This window comes from Artemia franciscana, chromosome 13 (genome assembly GCF_032884065.1).
Source record: "Artemia franciscana chromosome 13, ASM3288406v1, whole genome shotgun sequence".
In the NCBI taxonomy this organism is placed as follows: Eukaryota; Metazoa; Arthropoda; class Branchiopoda; order Anostraca; family Artemiidae; genus Artemia; species Artemia franciscana.
Window position 1 is genome coordinate 30,002,975 of NC_088875.1, and position 22,833 is coordinate 30,025,807.

At 35.4% G+C, this 22,833-nt stretch overlaps 1 protein-coding gene across 1 annotated transcript in view; it reads right to left on the bottom strand.

Moving 5' to 3' along the window:
• Nucleotides 1-4,501: 4,501 nt before the first annotated feature.
• LOC136034289 (NADH dehydrogenase [ubiquinone] iron-sulfur protein 6, mitochondrial-like) overlaps nucleotides 4,502-22,833 on the bottom strand; it is a 19,153-nt gene continuing 821 nt past the window's right edge. The window contains exons 3-4 of the mRNA XM_065715428.1: nucleotides 6,637-6,813; nucleotides 4,502-4,653 (exon numbers count right to left, since the gene is read on the bottom strand). Of these exons, the coding sequence (XP_065571500.1) occupies nucleotides 4,582-4,653; nucleotides 6,637-6,813 (249 nt within the window). The 3' untranslated portion in view covers nucleotides 4,502-4,581. The remainder of the gene's footprint in view (nucleotides 4,654-6,636; nucleotides 6,814-22,833) is intronic.

Consider the following 22,833-nt stretch of genomic DNA (forward strand, 5'->3'; position numbering starts at 1 on the left):
TCAATATCTTGATAATCCATCTGAAATGATTTTAAATGAGTTTAAAGAGTTGAGAAATTATGTAAATAATTCAAAAAGAAATGCAAAGAATGAGTATTATTTAAACCGTTTGAAGATTAAGGAAGGTAATATAAAAGATACTTGGGGAATTGTCCGTGAAGTGATAGGATGTGAAAAAAAAGATATGTGTATAACCAATTTAAAAACTAGTAATAGAATTATTCATGATAAATTGGAAATAGCAAATTACATGGGTGATTATTTTTCGAAAATTGGTAGTGTTATACAGAATGAAGTGTCTAGAGGTAGTTGTGCCGTCAACATTAAGGTAAATCCTTCAAGCATGCAGAATGGGTTTGAATTTGTACCATGTAATGTAGAAGAAGTTGAAAAAATTGTTTGTAGCCTTAAATCAAATTCTTCTGGTGTAGATGGATTGAACCTAAAGGCTTTTAATTATGTGTCGGTGTATCTTTTACCGGTACTGGTTCATTTAATTAATCTCTCAATGGTTAAAGGGCATTTCCCGTCGGAACTGAAACAATCTAAAATCATACCTTTACATAAAGGTGGGGACCCCTCAGAACCCTGTAATTGGCGACCAATTTCCATTTTACCTTTATTTAGTAAAATTTATGAAAAAGTTATTTATAAACTATTGTATGATTTTTTGGATTTTTTGTATAATTTTGAAAATTTTGTATAATGGACAGTTTGGTTTCAGAAGTAAACATTCCACTAGTCATGCAGTACACCATCTTTTAAGTTTTGTTGATAATGCATTTGAAAATAATATGATTCCTTTAACTGTTTTTGTAGATTTCCGTAAGGCTTTTGACACTGTTGATTTTAATACTCTTCTTAGTAGACTAAGTGGGCTTGGGTTAGGTAGTACTTGTGTAAAGTGGTTTTCATCGTATTTGCATGGCCGGACTATCAAAGTTGCTTTATCAGATATATCAAGCAGAGAGTTCGGTGTTAAGTGTGGAGTGCCTCAAGGTTCCGTGCTGGGACCTCTACTTTATCTTATTTATGTTAATTCGTTGGCTTCACATGTTGGAGTTGAAGCGCTGACCTCTTTCGCGGACGACACTGCGATAACAGTAATTGGTAGTTGTTTGGTGCAGGTTGCACATAAGGCTAATTTGGCACTTGAACGTTTGCGCAGTTTTACAATAGGTAGTTCCCTAGCAGTTAATGCATCTAAAACAAATTACATTATATTTAGTAGAACAGGTAGGTTACTTAATGATAATAATAACATTTTTTTTGGACATTTACCCATTAAACAAGTTTTTGAAATTAGGTATTTGGGGTTTTATTTAGATAATAATATTAGTTGGAAAAAGCATTGCAGTGTTATTGGTGCTAAAATGGCTAGGGGTCTAGGAATTTTGAGACGTGTAAAAAAAACTTTTCCGTTCAAGATTTTAAAAATCATTTATTTTTCCCTTGTTCATCCTTATATAGATTATGGTTGTGTTCATTGGGCTAGTAATTTCTTCTCTAATTATAAAAGGATCCAGATTTTGCAAAATAAAAGCATTCGATTGATTGCGGACATAAAAGAGCAGGTTGAATCCAAAACTACTGCTAGCTTTTCCCGGTGTAATGTTTTAAATGTTGGTCAGATTCGTGACTACCAGGCATCAATTTTTGTGTTCCAGAGCATGAAACATATATGCCCTGAGTATTTTCATGATTATTTTTCCATGAATCAGGAGTACCATAATTATGATACAAGAAATTCACAACTTTTAAGCCATGAACAAAGAAAAACAGTTCGATCATCATATGTGGTTCGGAATCTGGGGCCTTCTGTTTGGAATAGTTTGCCGGCTGGCATCAGGGAGTCTGTCACTTTATATGGGTTTAAAAATAAATTGAAAATGTTTTATTTAAGTAATAGGTTTTGAAGGGCAGTAGGTTTTTGATGTCTTTTTTTTTTGCAGTTTATTGATGTGGGGTGGGGACTGAATACCAGTAAATGATATTTAATATGATTATTTTGTTCATGTGTATGTGTTGTTATTTTTTATATATAAGATAGGCTAGGTGGTTAATCATGAGATGTTATGTTTAGATATTTATTTATAAGATGTAAATCATAATATTAAATTGCAGCACAAGTCCTTAGGACTTTCTTTTTGCTGCAACAATTTATTAGTGTTGTCATTTTTTTTATTTATGTTTGTATTGTGGATAAAATAAAACTTACCTACCTACCTACCATCACTTCTACACAATGAGCTCAGTTCAACGATTGACTGTTGTCTCGAATCTGAAAACGACATTTCATGACTAGTTCGAAGTGTAGGAATCTTATTAGTGTTAGGACCACAGACTGTCTTTAGAACTTGTATGACAAGTTAAAATTATCCATTTTATAGAGAGAAATGACTGGATTTCCAGAGTTCACATTACGGCTGATAAGTTCTTCATTTCGAGTAATACTAGGTAAAACCAAGACTTTACCTGATAAATCAATCCAAAATTTTGTATGCTGTTTAATGAATTAAATATATTATTTTTATACCTAAGTTTTTAAGATAATTTTAATTGCATACTGAAAGTTACTGATATCACAGCTCCGGTAAGACTTTGAAAAACATTATAGATTAGTTTGTTGTTGCGAGGCTACGTATTTACTTTTGACCCCCTAAATCAATATTCTTGTTTTTTATACTTGGCTTTTATGTCTTCAGTAAAGAGCTAGTTTTCTTTAATCCTAAAAACATAGGAAAATATCGCTAGTTGATTCATTTGCAAAAGTTTTACTGATAAACGTTAGATAGGCTTGGAATTAATAAATTTTTTTTCATTTTACGTTTCAACTTCACTTTTTTCTTCCCTCGAAAAACTTTATTTTTTCAAATTAATCCACAGAAACAGGCCAGTTTTCTTTATAATAATTTATTACTATCCATCAAAAACCAGACCAGACAAAGGAAATTGAGATATATCATTTTGCCCTCTGAAACGTAATACTTTCACAATTGCAGTTATAATAACATGATATATAAGAAACTTGAATCATGGTTGCAGCTACTGCTAATAATTGGAACTACTATTTTGATTCGTCTTAAAAGTAAAGTTTATTGCAAAAAGAAATTTATAGTGATTTCGAAAATAGGCCTGATATCCCTCAAAAATGACGTCAGATCAAAATGAAAAGTGTACCATTGGAATCAGCATGGTCGAAAACCTTACACAGGCTAATTACAGTCCCATTCCTTGAACAACAAGGAAAATCACTTTTTTGCATTGGTAGCACTGATCTGTCTCCCGTTTCTTTTTTTCTTTTTTCCCCAAGGCTCATATCTACGTGCTTTTTATAAATTCTACTATCTGCAAGTGCCATATGACACTAAAATGGCACTTGTTGTGCCATTTCTCAAGGGGTGGCACTAGCAGGCTACCAGAACATCGTAGACAGATTTTTTATAGCTCATATCAAAGATAAAGCTCATATCTTCGTTCTTCTTATAATTTGCACCATATGCAAGTTCCAAATGGCACTAAATTGGCACTTTTGGTGGCAAGTCTCAATTGGAAAGCTGGGGCTATTGGGCTGGCAGAACTCATACGAGTTATGTTTAATGGCTCATTTGAAAGCTATTGCCCATATCAACGTGTTTTTTTTCTATATTATTAATTCAACTATTCGTAAGTGCAATGTAGCAACTGAAACAACAGTTTTGGTGCCACTTCTTGAGTAGAGCAGGTACTATTGTAATAGTTATATTCCAGAACCCTTAACCCTTAACTCCCCCTTTAGTAAGTTTCATAAATCGTCTGCTCATCAGTACGTTAATAGCCTTAGCAGTGATTAAAGTATTGAAACTAGTAGCAGTAGTATGTACATAGTGCCTTTTGTTTAGTTCAACATCCCCTTCAACATGCAGGGAAAGTTTTGTAGTAAAGTTTTTTAGTTGTAATAGTAACAGTAGTACAAAGCATGCACATATTGCCTTTTGGTTAGTTCAACATTCCTCTCAACATCGTCTAAAAACTTCAACTTAATACTCTAAGCCTTTACTAAGATATTGCTGACACGCCCTTTTGACAACCAACATCCAAATGGGGTTTATGATTTAGCTCAACCTCCACCTCAACATTTCATTAGAATTTCACCATAATACCCACAAGCTTAGTAGTAGTCGTAGTAGTAGTTGTAGCAGTAGAATCAACATAATGACTTTTGGTCAATTTAACATTTCCCTCATCATGCCCTGAAAGCTCCATATTAAAACGAAAATAATAGTAAAGAAGAGAGGGACGAGGATAATACACGCCAGTGAAAAATATGGACTATAACACAAATATTTTGGTCAAGACCTCCGCTTGACCGTCCTCAGTACAGAATAAAACCGATAGAATAGCAGTAGCCTACAATTAAACTAATTAGCCAGAATGTTACTATCAATTAAACAAGCCTATATATAACATAGTTACAATTCTTTTCATTAATCTGTTCATTAAACTGCACGCCAAACAAAAATAAAACAAAAGAAAACAGTGGATTTATTTACATGTTTAGTTTCAAGCACAGAAATAACCACAAACTAAATTTGATTAACATCAATGATGGTGATCTTCTTCTTTAACAAACCTCAAACCACAGTACCCACATGCTTTAGGGCCAGGCTTATCCTGAAAGAAAAAATAATAAAAGAAGCCCTTTACATAATTAACTTATTTGCATAGGACTAACATGGGCTATTTGCTTAACCAAATATTACCACAGAGCTTTACATTCAAAAAAGAGAAACAGAGAGGGAAAGAGAGAGAGAGAGAGGGAGGGAGAGAGGAAGAGAGAGAGAGGGGGGATGGAGAGAAAGAGAGTAAGGGAGGTTATGTTGTCCACTTCAAATCATGGAATATTTCAAATTGACACAATTTTACAGAAGTTGTAAGCCTATCAAAAACAAACCTAAGAAGTATGAAACTATAGTAGTTTCTCGTCCTAATCATGTGTATTTTACTCAAACAACTGAATTTTAACCATATGCAGTTTTTATTCATTGTATTAGACAAAATAAATGAGATCAGTGCAAGACTTAAAAAAAAAAAAATGGAAATCTTAAGACACAGAAAATTCACACAACACTAATTTACTGTTCTGTTACTAAAACAGAATACTCTTTTTGAATACAGCATGATGAAAACAAATATTTTAAGCTTCCCAGATATAAGTAATCTTACCCCTCCACAGGAGAGAATTGAAAAAATTCACAGTCTAGATAGAAGAATTAGAATTCTTTATTAAACCTGCTACAAAGAATCGGAGCCCCTCACTCAAACAGAGAAATTTTCTATAGCCTTTTGCAAGGAATTAATTTTGTTTTGTTGTTTAACACAAGACATAAAGTAATGAAGCTAGGTCTTCAATATTTGCATAAAAAACACTAAAGGTGTTTTTACTTAGTTTCCACAAATTATAAATTGCTAATTCATTTCCTTCCAAAATATTTGTATTTACAGTAAAAATGTTGACTTGACCTGACTTAGGTCTCCTGCCGGGTGCTGCTCGGCGTGGACAGTGATGTCTGCCTCCTTCCTTCGCTTCGGTCCAGTGCAAACGTTTGTGCTTCGCTTGGTCTGATGTTTGTCATCGCCAGAAACACGAACAGGCTTTCGAACCATTATTTCTTTGGTCAGCCGCGAGGTCGCTTCCTACTGGCTTCTGTAGGGTCAAAGTCAAAGATCGTCTTTGCGGGTGAAGTCGACTATAGAATCCACCAAAGAGCTTCTAGGTTCACTGAGTTGAACGCGGCACAGAAGTCAACGAAGGCAAAAAAAGCCTTACATCAGAACTCTGAAGCTTTTTCTTTTATCAGTTGACTCGTGAAAATCTGTTTGATGGTTGAATGGTCCAGAATGAAACCAGCTCCCTCCAGTCACCGAATTGTACGAATAATATTCTGACATAAATCCAGAAGGAACATTGTGAAAAGTTTTCCGGGAACTGACAGCAAAGTTATTCATGGTAACTCGAGCAATTTCTTGTAGAGCCTTTCCTCTTCCATAATGGGATACTGACACCCTTCCGCCAATCTTCGGGGATTATCTCAGTTTGCCAAATTATAGAGAACAGAGTATAGAGTATAGAGGAACAGAAGCATTGCAGGGCCTGGATATTTCAGCAGTTCAGAGCTTAAGCCACAGATACCGGCGGTTTTATTATTCTTGAGCCTTTTAACTGCATTTTCGACTTCTGAGGGGCTGAAGGGCTCATCTAGAGGAAAATCTGCTTCAATTTTTTGACTGCTAGACTGGGTAGGACTATCATTTGGAGGGACAGACGGGCTGGCATTATTTAGGAAGAAGCAGAAGTGGTCCTTCCACTGCTCAAGACAGGAACCTTCATCAGAAAGAAGTGTCCAACCCCTGGATAGGATAGGTCCCAAAACGAGAGTTTTATAATCTGTTAGATCCCGGAGATGTTTGAACACACTACGGTTAAAAAATGTTGAGTTGTACAATTATAAAATATGGTAGTTCAAAGTTCCAATTTTTTTGGAAAACAGAAAAATTTTGAAGCTATTTTAACAAACATAAGACAATTCTGAATATATGCATTCATCTTGTAAAGACTGGAACAGTGATACTATAAAATAACACCTAAAAGCTTACAAGGTTTATGAATACTTTAGGGTGACCAAGGGCTCCACCACCTCCATTACACGAAACTATCCTTTCCTTCACTATTTTGGGTGGCACCTCAGCAATTAGATTGATTGCAAACTTTTCATTAATTTGCTTAGGCTTGTCAGTAAATCTTGCCAGTCGTCTATCACTATCTTCCCATTCCTGAAATTAATACGTGATTAAGATTTAAAAAAAAAGAAGCATACCAACACAAAAAATGTAGAATACCAACTTTGGTCTATCTCCTTTAGTCTACTGCCCATTAGCCTGACAGCTTTAATGCTGTGCACTTTGGCCCAAAGCCATTCTTTTGTTGTCAAGATGTCTCCTTATGACAGGAACTCTTGATCATAGCATTGCATGGCTTACGGTATAACATGCCTCAACAAATCCTAGAACCACACTTGACATCAATTTTTAGCAGAAAGGAAAACATATTGTACATCACTTGAATTGGAGCAATACAAATGTTTTCAATACATATGGTAGCGAGGCAATGACCCCGTAAAATTGATATTTTACCTATTTTACCGGTATTTTACATATTTTACCGGTATCTTACATATTTTACTGATATATTTTACGACGCCTTGCAGTTTTCAAAGCATAAAAGCGCGAAGAGACTGGCAGAAAAAGGATTGAATGCGATTTTGTTTTGTGTATAGCTGTGTTCCACGGTTTAAAAGGCCGACAGTCTGGCTTGGATCTCTTGTTGTCAGAACGGTAAAGTGTATTATAGTAAAGGTAATTAAAATTTTCAAATGGTGAAATATTAGCTGAAATAAAATTACATTAATCCTGTGAACTACTTACATTAGTTCTGTGAACTAATGTTCACAAAAGAAGAGAAAATTATAACGGCAGATATTTCATCAGGGACTTCTGCCCAGCCGTCTTCAGTGCTCAGAAAAAGGAAAGAAAATTAACCTTTTGAATTAACTCTAACAGAGCAGGAGAAAGACAGAATCGAACAAACCCAAAAACCAAGCCAGAATAAATGAAAGACTTTTCAACAATTTGACCGGGCAAGAATTATCTGATTAGTGATTGACTTAGCTTGTCTACTGACCTAATCTTCATTAAAAGTGTGGTCAGATGATCTTAATTTAAACTTAGGAAAAATACTATTTGAATCCTTTAATTTTAAGTTATTATAAACTGGGTTTATAGGAATATTTCCAGTATCTTTATTATGTCACTTGGTATTTACCAAGTGACATATAGCAAATGCAATTTCTGTCTGTCTGTCTGTCGGTCCCGGTTTTGCTAGTTCGGGCACTTCCAGATAAGCTAGGACGATGAAAGCTGGCAGGCGTATCAGGGACCAGACCAGATTAAATTCGAAATAGTCTCTTCCCTAATTCAACCATCTGGAAGGGGGGGGGGCGAGCGAACGAGATAGCTGAGAAGAATTTCATTTGCCAATAAAAGAAATGATTGTACTTCTTAAGTGTGGCTTGCTGGTCCAGGGGTATGATTCTTGCTTAGGGTGTGAGAGGTCTCAGGGTCGAATCCTGAACCACCTCAATTTTTACATGAAGAAGATACGAAACTAGATACGTTATCAATATAGCGATCGCTGAAAGTTGGCAGGCGTATCAGGGACCAGACTAGAATAAATTAGAAATAGTCTCTTCCCCGATTCAACCATATGGGGGGGGGGAGTGGAAGGATGGTTAATTCGAAAAAATTAAAAAAATGAGGTATTATTAACTTACGAACGGGTTATCGGATCTTAATGAAATTTTATATTTAGAAGGACCTCGTGTCGTCTCAGAGCTCTTGCTTTTAAACCCGGCCGGATCCGGTGACATTGGTGGGAGCTTGAGGAGGAAACTGGTAATCTTAACTGGAAAACGCTTAGAGTGGAGAGATCGGGATGAAACTTAGTGGGAAGAATAAGCACACGTCCTAGATACGTGATTTACATAAATAGACCGGATCCGTTCTCTTTGGGGGAGTTGGGGGGATTTCCAGTGCTTTAGCGAGTTCGGTGCTTCTGTACGTGCTAGGACGATGAAAATTGGTAGGCGTGTCAGGGACCTGCACGAATTGACTTGATAACAGTCGTTTCCCCGATTCGACCATCTGGAGGGCTGAAGGCTCTTGGCTCTCCCGACCACGTCACAAGTGCCATATGAGCTCTTGGCTCCTGTTTGAAGCAGGGTCTCTATTCATGGATTTTTTTTAATTTTAATTGCCTTCCTAAAAGAATATGGAAAGCCATTCGCTTCAAATATTAAATTTCTTATCAAAAAGAACTACATGATCTGGATTTTCAGCAATTTAGATGGCCAAAGCAGAATCAATATCCTCATTTTCATTTTAAATTTTGCATCTCAGAGAAATCTTGTGATAATGTCGTCTTTTTCCGGGGAGCCAGCGTTTGCCCCCCTAGAAAATACCCTCATCAGAATATTCTCCTCCCCCCACTGAAAATCCCCCTATTTTCCCTTTGGACAATTCAGGATTTTCACTAGAAGGGGAATTGAAATTTCTACTCTCCTGTTTTAGTCAGGGTACTGCAATACCTATAGTAAATATTTTTTCCCAGAGGCACTTCTGGTGAAAGGAGTGATCGAATAAGCTTTGGAGGGGGCTCACTCAATTGGAAATGGAAAGTTACAGTGCTCTTTTCTAAGATTTAGCCTCATTTTCAACCAATTCCTGCCGAATGAGTTGTTACTTGCTGCAGTGTATAAAAAAAATTCTTATCCTAGTTTAATGGCCCTTGTGTTTCAGCAGTTGTTTTGAAAGAATCTTCTGATAAATACAGAATTAGCTCTAGGGGAGAGACGACGGGAGAGTGGATGGAAAAATTGATATATAATCCTAAGGGTCGTGTCCAGAACATTCGTTGGGGGGGGGGGGAGGGGCTTCAGAACAGGCATGGTTACCTGAATCAGAGTCTAAGTTTAAAGGAGAGGAGCTAGATTTGCAAGCAAATCCTTCTAACAGTCTTAATGACTGTGAAAGTGACTGAATGTTCTGCTATTATGATCCGGTGCTTACTTGATCAAAATCATCAAAGAGTTACAAACCTCTATTTTACTTATATTTGGTACTTTTATAAAAAAAAAAACGAAAAATAATATGTATATGATATGAGGAATATGGCTGAATACGGCTATTTAAATATGTAAGGCTGTTAGGATAACATTTCTTATGCTTAAATATAATAAAAAAAGACTAATTTGATTTTACTCCCAAACAATGGTAAATGTAATTTTTTTGTAATTTCTTAGGTTTAAATACAGAAAAAAGTGACTAATTTGATTTTACTCCAAAACAATGGTAAATATATTTTTTTTTTGTCACAAAATGGATGCCCGAAATCAGGCACTGTCCAAGAGGTATTACCCTAGACACAAGATTACCAAAGGGATAAGCTAGACGGTTAATTGAACTGATGAGACTAGATGAAGGCATTACCTTTTTTTACGCCCAGTAAAATCAGAATCATTCAAAAATTTGGTACTTATCTCTTATAGCCCCGACCTCGAATTCTTCATCTAAGTAGAACCTAAGTAGAACTGATTTTTCTGATCATGTGTGAAATTCATTTAGTTTGCGATATAAATTGAATGAATGCGATCTGTATCATAGGTTTTTCCCGGTTATACTTAGATGAAGAATTTAAGGTCAGCACAATAACAGATAAGTATAAAAAATTCCATTAAAAACTGTTAGTGATGCTTAAAAAGAAATGCTCAACTTGTCTTATAGCTACAGGGTACCTCTAAAATACCAATTTTACCCTGTATTTCCTAGGGAGTACCTTATTTTACCAATTTTATCTTATTTTACTAATTTTAACAATTTTACTTACCGAGTTTTTATTTTACCGTAATTTTACAACGCTAGCCACAACCCCCATAAAACCACGTGAAATAAAGAGTGCCATTTGCAGCTTAGTGAAAACTAGACAAATGGGTCTGAAATCCACCAAATGATATATAAATTCTTTACTTTGCAGCCAACGTTCTACATTGATGAGCAAAATGAATTAAAAGGGAAAAATATAGCTACAAAAAAAGCTCTTTTAAAACAATAAACTAAATTAATTGTCAAATGTATTTCTTCTGATAACTTTTTGCTGATTCCTATGAAATTGATTGAATCTAGATGGACGAATTTTGTTTTTGATGATTATAATACAAAAAAGATGCTCAAAATATATGCTTATTTTCAATTAAGTTTAACCTGTTTAATTTATTAATTGTCCTTAATTTCTATTTGTTTAGCTTGACTTATTATACAATTTTTTTTGTTCCTTTTAGGTTTTAATGTTACTTTTTAATTTTCTAAAAAAAAGATTTTTGGGAAACATTTAAAAAGAATAAACTTAATAAAGAAATTTTCGAGCCAAGCTAACACATATATTTTCTTTGCCTTCTGATAATTTCCTACATACAGTTGTTGCTTCCACACGGATGATAATGATTAATTGACTCCTAGACCTACGAGAACAACTCCTAGAAAGAACAATAGAAAATCTCACGAATTTTCATTCAAGCCACTCTTTTAAAAGGCAAAACCTTTAGAAGGAACCTTAGACATTCCTGTGAAATAGCTCCTGCCTCCTAAACATGTTTATTCACATTTATAATAGACAAAGTAATATCATCATTTTCACAAATATATTACTCGGGCTATTATTTCTGGTGATTTCCTTTTATGATTCAGCCATAGTAGCATCTTTTTTTAAGTTTCAGATGATAATTCATTTTAATTTGTTTTTTGAGGCTTGACCTATTTATTCATAGTAACTTTTATTCCTTTTAAGTTTGACTTACCCCTAAAATTGGTATTCTTTCAAGTTTTACTTACCCCCTTAAGTTGTTCTGCAAGTTTTAGAAGATACTGACTACAAAAATAGGACTCAAATTGCCATTTCAAACACAGATATGGTAATCCTAAAACAAAACACAGCATGTAGACTACATTTTCCCAAGCATTTTCTTATTCTAACTTGTGCCAAGAATTCCCATTGAATTCAAAGAAAAAAAAACTTAATATATTGCCGAAGATCTTCCAATTTGAAAACAGATTTGTAGCTTTCGACGGGTAACATTAAATTTAATGAATTTTATTTATTTGAAATCAACATAAAAGCTAATTATTTTGATGCATCATCTGTTATCAAAATTCCATTTTTTAGAGCTTTGGTGAATGCTTGGTGAAGTTGCTCCTTACTTACAGTTCATTACCATAAACTGTTTGATTGTTGTGAATCCAAGATTCCAAAAGTTGTTTCCAATTTATTGTATGTCCAAGGAACAGCATTTTCTTCTGAAACAATTCTCCTGGTTATTAGTTTATAGTGCCTTTCTTGACCCTTTCTATGCAACACAAGGACACCCTGAAAAACACTCTCTGAGTAACAAACCAACTAAACCCAACTACCTGCTAGCTTACTGACTCCACAGATAAAGGGGGTCACTCCACTGTGTTATTAGCCAGTCTACACTGTCAAGATAGTGATTTCTCAGCCTGCAACACAATTGTCTTAGTCAAACAAATAATAAATTCCAAAGATGCTAATTCAAGACAAAATACAGATGGAAGACCACCTATCCACCACTTTTATCAGCCACCAGAAGACCAACCTTTTAACCAAAGAAAATAGAGGACTTTAAAGACCTGGATTCAATTTTAAGATCCTCCATTTGATCTTAGGGACAATATAACACTCTTGTTTTCTTAAAGTTAGACATTCAAAAATTAAATCCAAACTAATGAAGTAAAAATTGAAGCAAATACAAAGGCTACCCAGTCTATTGACTCCTACTTATACTTCAAAGTTATCTTCTATAGATTTTCGTTTTGAGAAATATGAAGACTATAAAATTTCTACAGAGATGGCTAAATTGGGGAGTATCACTTCAGTTTAGGCTTCAAACTGGAAACTTCTGAGACAATTGAGATAAATAATGATATTCGATTGTGTCTTTTAAAAAGTGCACTTCTGAAGTAGATAGGTATACCCAAAATTTTTATCATATTTCACTGATGGATCCCTGTTATTTTCCAGCAGCCCCATTTATAAACTTATATTTCAATTCAATTTTCAATTTTCTCATTTGTTTTTGTCTGAAGTCTAAATATAACCCTCGCTGTTAATATCAGATCCAAAGCTGAGCTAGTGTGTTTCTTTGATGTCATGAGCAACCCTAAAGCTGCAATTTTTTCTTCTAATGATGAACTGATTGGATTGCCGGAAATTGATAATACTGCTAAATCATTAGCCACCCTTAAAGACGCTTTAGAAAAAAAATACCTGGTGGAAAAATGAACACCATTTAAATCTGTGACAAATTACAATCAGGGTTGCCACCCCTAGTGATTTATCACTATTTCTAGTGATTTTTTATGTTGCCTAGTGATTTTCTTCTAGGTAGAGATTTTACACGATATAACGTTTAGATTCATGATTCAATCAAATAAATCATACAAGAAGCTACTCCCACGTCCCTTTTCGCCCAAAAAATGGTTCGATAAAAAGTTAAGCATAGTTGAAAGGTTCAAAAACTATACCTTCAGGTTTAACATGACCCACACAGCCCCCAAGGATAGATCTGGGGATTAAAATATGCTAACTATGATACGGATCATGTACGATCTATGAAAACTAGTTTCATAGCCACAAAGACAAGTAAAGGATGCTAGAATACATTGGAGTTGTATAATTTGGGCTATATATTTGCACATAGGAGTGTGGGGGCAAGGTAAGGTTAAGTTGCTTTACCCTCACATTCCTCTAATGTGCAAATATTTATCCCAAATTATGTTATTGAAGTACATTATTTTCATCACATTTTCGTATATTTCATTAGGATTGACATAACTTTACTTCTTGCATGTGTTCCATTTAATTAACAAGAACCTCTTTTTTAATAAAATAAGATTAAATTTAAAACCCCCTTAAGAGGGTTGTATTAAATGAGATAATTATGAAGGGTGGGACACACTTTTTCCACGAAAATATAAAAAGGCCATTTTCAAAATTGTCGCTGGTGTCCCAGTAATTATATTAGCTCAACTAGAATAAAAAGAAAATAGTTTCTACATTTTTTGGGAAAAAAACTGGAGTTTTGGATTAACAAGGGAAAGAATTAAAAAGAAAAAGCAAATGTTTCGATTAGATCACCAATAAACAATTTTCTGTGATCAGGGTATAAAAAATTCAAAAGAAAAAGCAAATATTTTGATTAGATCACCGACAATCAATTTTCTGTGATCAGTGTATAAGCCAAGGGTTGAAATTCAGGGAAACAATGGGAGGAAGAAATTTCAAGGGTAATTTCCGCTTGAGAAATACAAAATATCAATCTAAATATATTTTTCCACATCTAGAGGGGTAAGTTTACCCTCTTCCTGCAACTGCGCCTGCAAAGAACATGGTAAAAAAAAACAAACAATTATTAACTACAATAATGAAGAGTATTATAATTCCAGTGGTTTCTAGAGATTTATAGTCAATAATCTAGTGATTTATGTGCTGATTTAGTGTTTTTTTTAAAAGAATTTAGTGATTTTTTTCTTCAGGTGGCAACCCTGCTGACAATTCTTGTGTCACTCATTCAGTGAAGAAAATGCTAGTTTGCTAAGGAGAGAAAATGAACAATTGAAACGAATAGATACCCTACAAATGGCAATAACCAAGCTATCTCAAACTCCTCTGACTGTCCCTCCAATGAACCCAATAAAATCATATTCTAGTGCTGTTAAAGGCAAGGAATCTTATAGCATTATTCTAGAGCCCACATAAAGAGCCCATAGTGCTGAGAATACAGCTATGTTCAAATCACAACAAAGAGCAGACTCTGTAATGCACAAAATTATGAAAGCCATTAGTGAGGATTCTAAAAAAAATTGTGCTAAGAATGTGTTGTCCAGCCGAAATGATAAAATAATCCTGGAGATGAAATCCTGGCGAGAACTCGAAACAACAATGTTGGCGTTTTCCAGTAAATCCAAGACCATAAAATTTGCTCCAAAAGAATAAAAAAAGAAGAAGAAAAGATCACTCAAAATGATTTTAAATGATCTTCCTGATCTTGGTGAAGCCAACAATTACATTGAGCATATTAAAGAATCAAACCAAGCAATTGCAGATCTAGTCAAAAATGGTGAAAGGTTAAATATAGTAACTGCTTTTAAGGAAAGGCAGTCTCACAGGGTACTATTGGAAATTAGTCCAAAGATTTGGTTTCAAATTTCCATCAACGTGGCATCATAAGAGATTTTTTGATGGCCTGCTGTGAGGACTATATTAACTTGACTTGCTGTACAAAGTGATGTAAGTATGGTCATAGAACATACAAGTGTAAAGGGTCTCAAGCTTGTACCTGGTGTAAGGGGAACCATATTTATGAAAATTGCCCCAAGACCTTTTCCAGCCACCCATCTTGTGCATCTTGCCATAAAAAGAACATGCAAACCGCATGCCTCCTTTCAATAGTCTAAATGCCCTGCCACCTGTCAAATTAAAGAGATGCTATCTAAAAATATACGCTTCTCTTTAATTTATGACCAACATTCATATCTCTACCTCTTTAAAATTCCTGCAAATCAACCTACAACATTCTTTTGCGGAATCTTCACAGTTACAGTAATATCTCTTAGAATTAAATCTGGACATAGTGTTACTTCAAGAGCCATATATCAGCAAGTTTGGAAAAATTTCTGGTGTTTTGGATCAGTTTAGAGCTTTCTCCAAGTATGACAGAGAAAAGAAATTTTACACAGTTCTACACTCTTTCTTACAATACTTGAAAGAAAGTCACTCAAAAATTACTTGCATTATGAACAATCAAATAATGAATGTGTTACTATCTCAGTCTATTTAAAAAACAGACATCTAGCAATAGCTTCACTTTATTGCCCCCCCCCCCCCTTAAAGTTCTTTAAATAATCAGCTGTCTGCTAAAGACTGCTTAAAACTTCAGTGGTAAATTCAATGCAAAAAGCCCACTTAGGCTATCCAATGCTTCTACTGATGCAAAAGGTAAAGAACTGGAGGACTTCATCTCAAGTAGCTCTTACAAAGTATTAAATGACTTGGATTCACCCACTTATGGTCCTGATTTGTATTCCAGTCCTGATTTGACTCTAACAAATGAAAAACTTATGTATTATCTGTAAAACTGGCATGCAGTTGAGGATTACCTTCCCTATCAGACCCTAAGTACATTCGTTTTAAGTTATTGTTTAGTCCTAGTGAACATGTCCCTATTGCTAATTCTAATTTTAACTTTACCAACTGGAGTGCTTTCAATGCTATTTTGTTGGTTAGTATTGAAGATATTTATCCCCTGTTTTCTCAGCCAGAAATAGACCAAGCTATAAACGTATGACAAGTTTAATCCTTAAAGCTACCTCTCAATCTACCCCTGTTTACTCCTGTTAAGGGGTAAACAGGGGTAGAGAAAGTTTACCACTTACAATTAACTTCTAAAGCAATACACTTATTATATAGGTAGTTTTTTTTTCTTTTTTTCCTTTCTGTGTTTTTGTTGTGTTTATTTCTCTTTTTTTAGTGTCATTTAAAAATTTTTGTAGTTGTAGATGGGAAATTTCCAGGTTTCCAGTTCAGTCATTAATAAATTATCTATCTAAGCCTAAATTAGAAATGCAATAGGTTTTGCATTGTTTCTTGAAGCAACAGGTCATGTTAGACAATGACGACTTTAACAATACACCCTTATATACATGGCAGAACTAACACTGAATGAGCAATCACCATTAAGAAGATCTAAATACAATGAAGACAGAAGAGCCATAGACAAGTTGAGCATTTTGCAGGAAAAATCTAGCAACAGGCCTAAAAAGCCAGTCTTCTATTCAGATCATAGACAGAACAAGAAAGAACAAACAATGTCCATATAGACTAGGATTTATTGATTGAGTGATTTAATAAAAAGAAAAGGCTAGGGAAATGGTAACCTTTTAGGTACAGGAAAATTGGACTTACATTCTCTCAACCAGCAAATATAACTAAGTCTTGTTATGAATGGGCTACAAAGTTAAGTTAGGTTTAGGCAAATGGCATAGCAATTTGCTGTTCCAGTTCAATTTGCTGTTGCTGTTCCAATATGTTCAGTGCCCCACAATTTGGAATTAACAATTCTCATGTCCGGTATACAATGTACAGCCAAAAATTGCATTGACATTCAACTTCAAACAAGGAATGAAAAAAGAGTCCTAGGTTGGCAAGCAATGAAGCTTCACAAGCACTTGCAATGAGCAATGTCAAAAGCTAACTCAAGTTTTGGCCTGCTGAAATGCACAATTGCCAGCTACCCTTGCAGCCTTTCTGAGACTTTACAAGGCTATTTCAGATCTTTTTTGGAATGTGGTGCATATCTGACATCCCTCTTTTACAAGTGTGACAACAGGCTAATTGTAAGAGTTCAAATATATGCCACTAAATACATCACAGGTTTACAGAATACACCATATGACATAAGACTAGAGCAGCTAGAACTCCCAATACTAGTCTTTTGATGTTGCCGTACATCATAGTTGTCATGTTTGAGAGGTTTCAGGCTCTATAAAACTTCATGCATATTTATTTTCAAAATTAAATTTTACTATTAAGAGTAAGGAAAATAGTAATGACCATTCCTATATCAGCTACAATGCTTTCTCACAAGAGTTTATTTTCAAAAACATGTGTTTAAACTTTTGGTTATTATGAATTGTTTTACCTATTGGACCCTCAATAAGGGCTTAAAATAGTGTTTTTTTTAGAAGCAATTATTGAATTATGAGAGAGGATAAAAAGGCATCAAGTGATGTATTCACTACTATCCTAGCTAAATTATGTTGTCAACTATAAATTTACAATATGACCCTAGGATTCTTGTTATACATAAGGAAACAGGTTAAGAAAATAATTCTTACATCATAATATGCAGAACAATCCTATTTAACTTTTTTTTAAGGGGCATAACCTTTATCTTCACTTCCTTCAATGTTGTACAATTTTAAACAAATATTTCAAAAATAAACATGGATTCTGTCACATTTTTCCATTTTCAAATAGCCTACTATAAATATTTTTGAATTATTTCCTTATTTACCTTAATTTGCACTTCAGAGCAATAAGGTCCAATGGATCTGTGTTGCTCTGTGACTGATGATGACTGACATCTGCTACTGATCTAGATTTTGCCAGCAATATTTCAAGTTCCTGCATGACCACTTGCTATCCAATGACTTCTAGAAAGTTATAGGTGAGGTTGCTGACACTATAGACTCATAGAGGGAATTCGAGTCATTGACAATTCTTTCAGAGAAGAAGTTTTGACACATTCTTGTGTTCACATGGCATTTAGGAAGTTTCTTTGAATGGCCTCTTGCATGGGATTGGTAGGACATATTGAGGTTGAGGAGACTAGATGTGTCATTAGAGAGTCTATGGGTAAGCAGCATGTCACCTTGTCTGCAGTGGTACACCAGAGTAGGTAATTTGAGTTTTTTTAGTCTTTCATCATAGGGGAGGTCTTTCAGCCCATTTATAACCTTGGTGGCATGCCTCTGCATGCCCTCAAGAAGTCTTGTGTTGCCTTTATATTGGGGAGCAGCAATGCAGTTTCCAAAGTCAAGGTTCAGTCTTATGATGACCTTATAAAATTTAAGAAAGACTTTGGGTGATCTGCTTGTAATAAATCTCTTGAGTAGGCCAAGTCCTGTGTTAGATTTAGAAACCACATTTCGTATGTGGGAGTGAAACTTGAGCTGATTATCAACAAGTACATCTAAGTCCCTTTCTTCATTGTGGGTTTGAAGATCAATCCTTGTTTGCTTCTCAGGATCCCACATTGAGTACACTGTGTTTTCATTCTTTGGTCCAAAGTGCAAGATGCAGCATTTGCTGATGTTGAATGACAGTAGCCACTCTTCAGTCAATCATTGATATGGTCAAGATTGGCGTGGAGGCTTGTGCTGTGTGCCAGACCAAAAAGCTTAGAATCATTGGCAAATAGTGTGATATTATTGATGACCCTGGTGACTAAATAATTGATGTAAATCAAGAAGAGGGTTTGGCCAAGGACTGTACCTTGTGGGACATCACTGATGATATTGCAAGGTTTGGAGTATATCTTCTGACCACTGGATCCAAACAGTCTGACCTTTTGTGTGCATTTAGTGAGAAAAGACATGAGCCAATTGACCATCAATTGTTTCAGGCCTGCAGAGAGAAGCTTTATGCAGAGCCTTCTGTGGGAGACCTTGTCAAACACCTTGGCTAGATCAAGGAGAATCAGGTCAATAGGTATCAAGAAGCTTGGTGATGATGTTATAAGTTTCAAGTAGACTGGTTTCCACTGACTTGTTGCAATGAAGTTTCCATGTTGGCTATTAGAAAGTATCATGTGGGTTGTAAGATGATCATGGATTGCATCATTCACATTTCTCTCAAGAAGCTTGGCAACAATGGATGTTAGGCTGATTGGTCTGTAGTTCTCTGCTCTGGATTTGTCCCCTTTCTTAAAAATGGGGGCCACATGCGCCTCTTTTCAATCAGATGGAATAGTGCTGGAGTTAAGCAAAGGCTGGAATATGTTTGTAAGGGGTGCAGTGATGATGCTTGCAACTTCTTCTGGTAACCTTGGATGGATGTTGTCTGGTCCAGCAGATTTGCTGGCATCAAGGTTTGAAAGTTGCTTTAGTATGGCAGCTTTATCTACAATCATATTGGTCATTTGACTAGTGGTGTTGGATAAAGGTGCTGGTGGTAGTTGGTCATCTGATTCAGATGTAAAGATGGAGACAAACTGTTGGTTGAGCAGCTCTGCAATTTCTCTTAGATTGGTTGCTTCACTATCGCTTCTTGTAGCTAAAAAAAAAAGCAGTTCCTACCAGACAGGTTAAAATGAAAACAGAAATTCACAAATTCTCGCAAAATCCAGCCCTAGTTAAGTGTTGCAATGATGCTAAGTTTTGGTTTAGAATCTGGCAAGATTGTGATAGGCCCAAATCCGGTCCTGTTAACTGTATCCATTTATGGACTAAACGAAAATTTGACAAGCAACTGAAAGCTCATTGTACCAAATTAAAAGAAGAGTACTCCTCCAGAATCGTAAGTGACCCAAAACTAATCTGGAAAGCCCGGTTGAGCAAACCGGTTGCTGCAAAAACCCCATGATTTGATTAGCAAAAAAGATTGGGAATTGTACTTTTCCAATGAATTCAGTGCCCCAACCCAAATACGTCTAATCCCTTTGTAAACCAGCTAGAATTGGTATTATCCAGCCAGTGTGTCCCTGATTTTGTTGTTACTTACAGAAGTGTAGATGAAGCTATTTTAAAGCTGAAGAAGAAACATTCCCGAGGTGTAGATGAACTGTGCACACTAAATCTGCTACATGGTACTACTATGCTTATTGAATATCTGATGCTGCTATTCCAGATTATTTTCACCACTGGTATAGTGCCTGACTCTTTTTGTGTCGGTTTGCTCTCACCCATCCTTAAAAAAGGGAAACCAACAGACCAATGCTCTTTGTACAGGCCAATCACTGTTGCTCCAGTGCTCTGTAAAATTCTAGAGATCTTAGTCTCAAAAGAAATTCAATATTTGTGCTGATTGCCTGACCACCAGTTAGGTTTCCGACTGGGTCTGGGTTGTGGTCATGCTCTCTTCAGTCTTGCCGCTATTCTAGCAGATTCTCACGAATCCGGTGATCCTATAGTGATTGGTGCTTTTGATGTGAGTAGAGCATTTGATTTGTCAATTCATGCTCAGGCCCTTTTAGCTGCTTACCAGCAAGGTGTAAACCTCCGTGTCACTAGTGTACTGTACAATATGTATTGCCATTTAAAAGCACATATAAAAATAGGTAATCACATCAGTGGTTGTTCCAGTAAAGAAAGGTGTCCGCCAGGGTTCATTATTATCCCCAAGTTTGTACAATAACAGTGTTTTAAATGCCCAGGCATGTGTAAATGTTTCATGTATCTCCAAGAATATAAATGTGTTGCTACTTACAATATAAATGTGTTGCTACACGGATGATCTATTAAATCTAAGTTGGTCTATTAGGGGTCTGCAATCAAATTTCTCAATCCTGCATGATGAATACCAAAAAATTGGCCTGGCTTTCAATACTTCTAAATCTGCAGTTCTTTCTTTCAACAATAGTCCTTCTCAGCCTGAACACCTCCTACTGGGTAGTGAGTCAATTACCGTTTCATCTCATGTCATGTATCTGGGTTTACCCATAGGCTGCAGCCTTAATAAAACTTGTCTACTGCTTGTCAAACACATCAAGAAAAAACTCTGCACCGCGTATGGATCTATTGTCACCAGCAGACTCCACTTATGCCAAAAGTTCTCACCAATATGTATAACACTGTTGCACTGCTGCATATTTTATATATTGCGCCATTTTGGAATTTATTAACTGACACCCAAAAACGCAAGCTCCGGTCCCTTTATTTTAGGTTTGCCAAGTTCCTGCTGCAATGCCCCTTGTAGACAAGAAATACTTATATGATTGATAAACATATGATTGCAGGCCCCAGTATTGTGGTAAACTGGTTGATTTCTAATTTCCAGGCAAATTGGAACCACCGCTGGCTTAAACATTTCTACAGTTCTTGATTATGTATTTTTCCATGTTGTGTCTTAAATTTCTCTCTGTTTTTTCTTTTCTTTTATTTGTTTTTTCATTGTAATCTGTTTTGTTCCATGTGAAAAATATGGGTAATAAATATTTTACTTACTTACTATTGTCTTCCCTCACCAGACATTTGATGTTGCAGTGGTTATGATCTTTGCTTGAGATGTAGTTCCAGAATTTCTTGGGGTTTTGGGTAATAAATATTTTACTTACTTACTATTGTCTTCCCTCACCAGACATTTGATGTTGCAGTGGTTATGATCTTTGCTTGAGATGTAGTTCCAGAATTTCTTGGGGTTATTTCTGCAGTTGTCTGCAAGTTTGGACTCAAAGTTCAGGTGCAATTGCTTAGTCAGTTGGTGCAGTTTGTTACATACAGTAGCAAACTTAGCATAGTTGGCTTTGTGCCCCTTCTTTTTCTACTTCTTTCAGTAGCGGGATTTTTGGTTCCTCTCTTTCCTGATTTCCCTGGTCATGTATGGTAGGGTTTTAGGTTTGGGGACTCAGTCTTTTTTAGGTTCTGTCTCACTCTTTTCAAAACTTAGAGAATAGACACAAATATTTACAAATGTGATGGAAAAACTAGAAATATAAGGAAAGAAATGAAAATAAAAGTTTGGTAAAATTCTAGTTTAGCTACATTTTGCTATCTTGGAAAGGGCTTATGTTAGGAAAATGAAACTTTCAGAGATGGCTCTACATACAAAAGTAAGTCATCAGAAGGTACTTTCAAGTAGCCTACCTACCTCCACTCCTATTCCCTCTAGAAGGCAGTGACCTTTGATAACCTTTGAAAATGTTTGTGATATGAAAGTGACACATTGCAGAATGGATCTTCTACTTAAATGAAATACAAAAAATTATTTTCAGCAGAATAACTTTGCTCAATCCTAGTTTATGAGGTTTCAAAGATCTGCAGATACATTTCCTAAATTAAAAAAAAGAGTCAATTGATATGACTTAAAATTCTATTTAAATATAAGGAATTGCATTTGCAGGCCTAAAACAAGAAAAAGGGAAACTGACAACTGAAAATTAAGATGAAATGTTGTTTTGTAAAAATTTCAATAGGTCACCTAAGGTAAAAGACCTCTTTTTGGGAAACACCACTTTTCTTTGGCATTCCAAAAAAAGCAATGGCTTTTTGGACCACCCTTACTTTACTATAGCATGATGCAATAGGAGGGTAGTAACAAAACCTTGCCTTCTTGGTCAAATTTTCACCAAGAATTTGCCAGCATAAATTAAGGTAAAATTCTAGTTAATTCACTTCTTGCTATCTTGGAAAGGGTCTAGGTTAGGAAAATGAAACTTTCAGGGATGAATCTACAGACTAAAGTATGTCCCAGGAAGGTATTTTGAAGCAACTACCTCTACTCCTTCTCCCTCTAGAGGGCCCTGACCTTTAAAAATATGTGTGTTATAAAAGTGAAACCTTGTAAAATAGATCTTCTGCTTAATTGAAGTACAATAAAATTGTTTTCAGCTTCATAACTTTGCTCAATTCCATTTTACAAGGCTTTAAAGATATGCAAATACATTTCCTAAA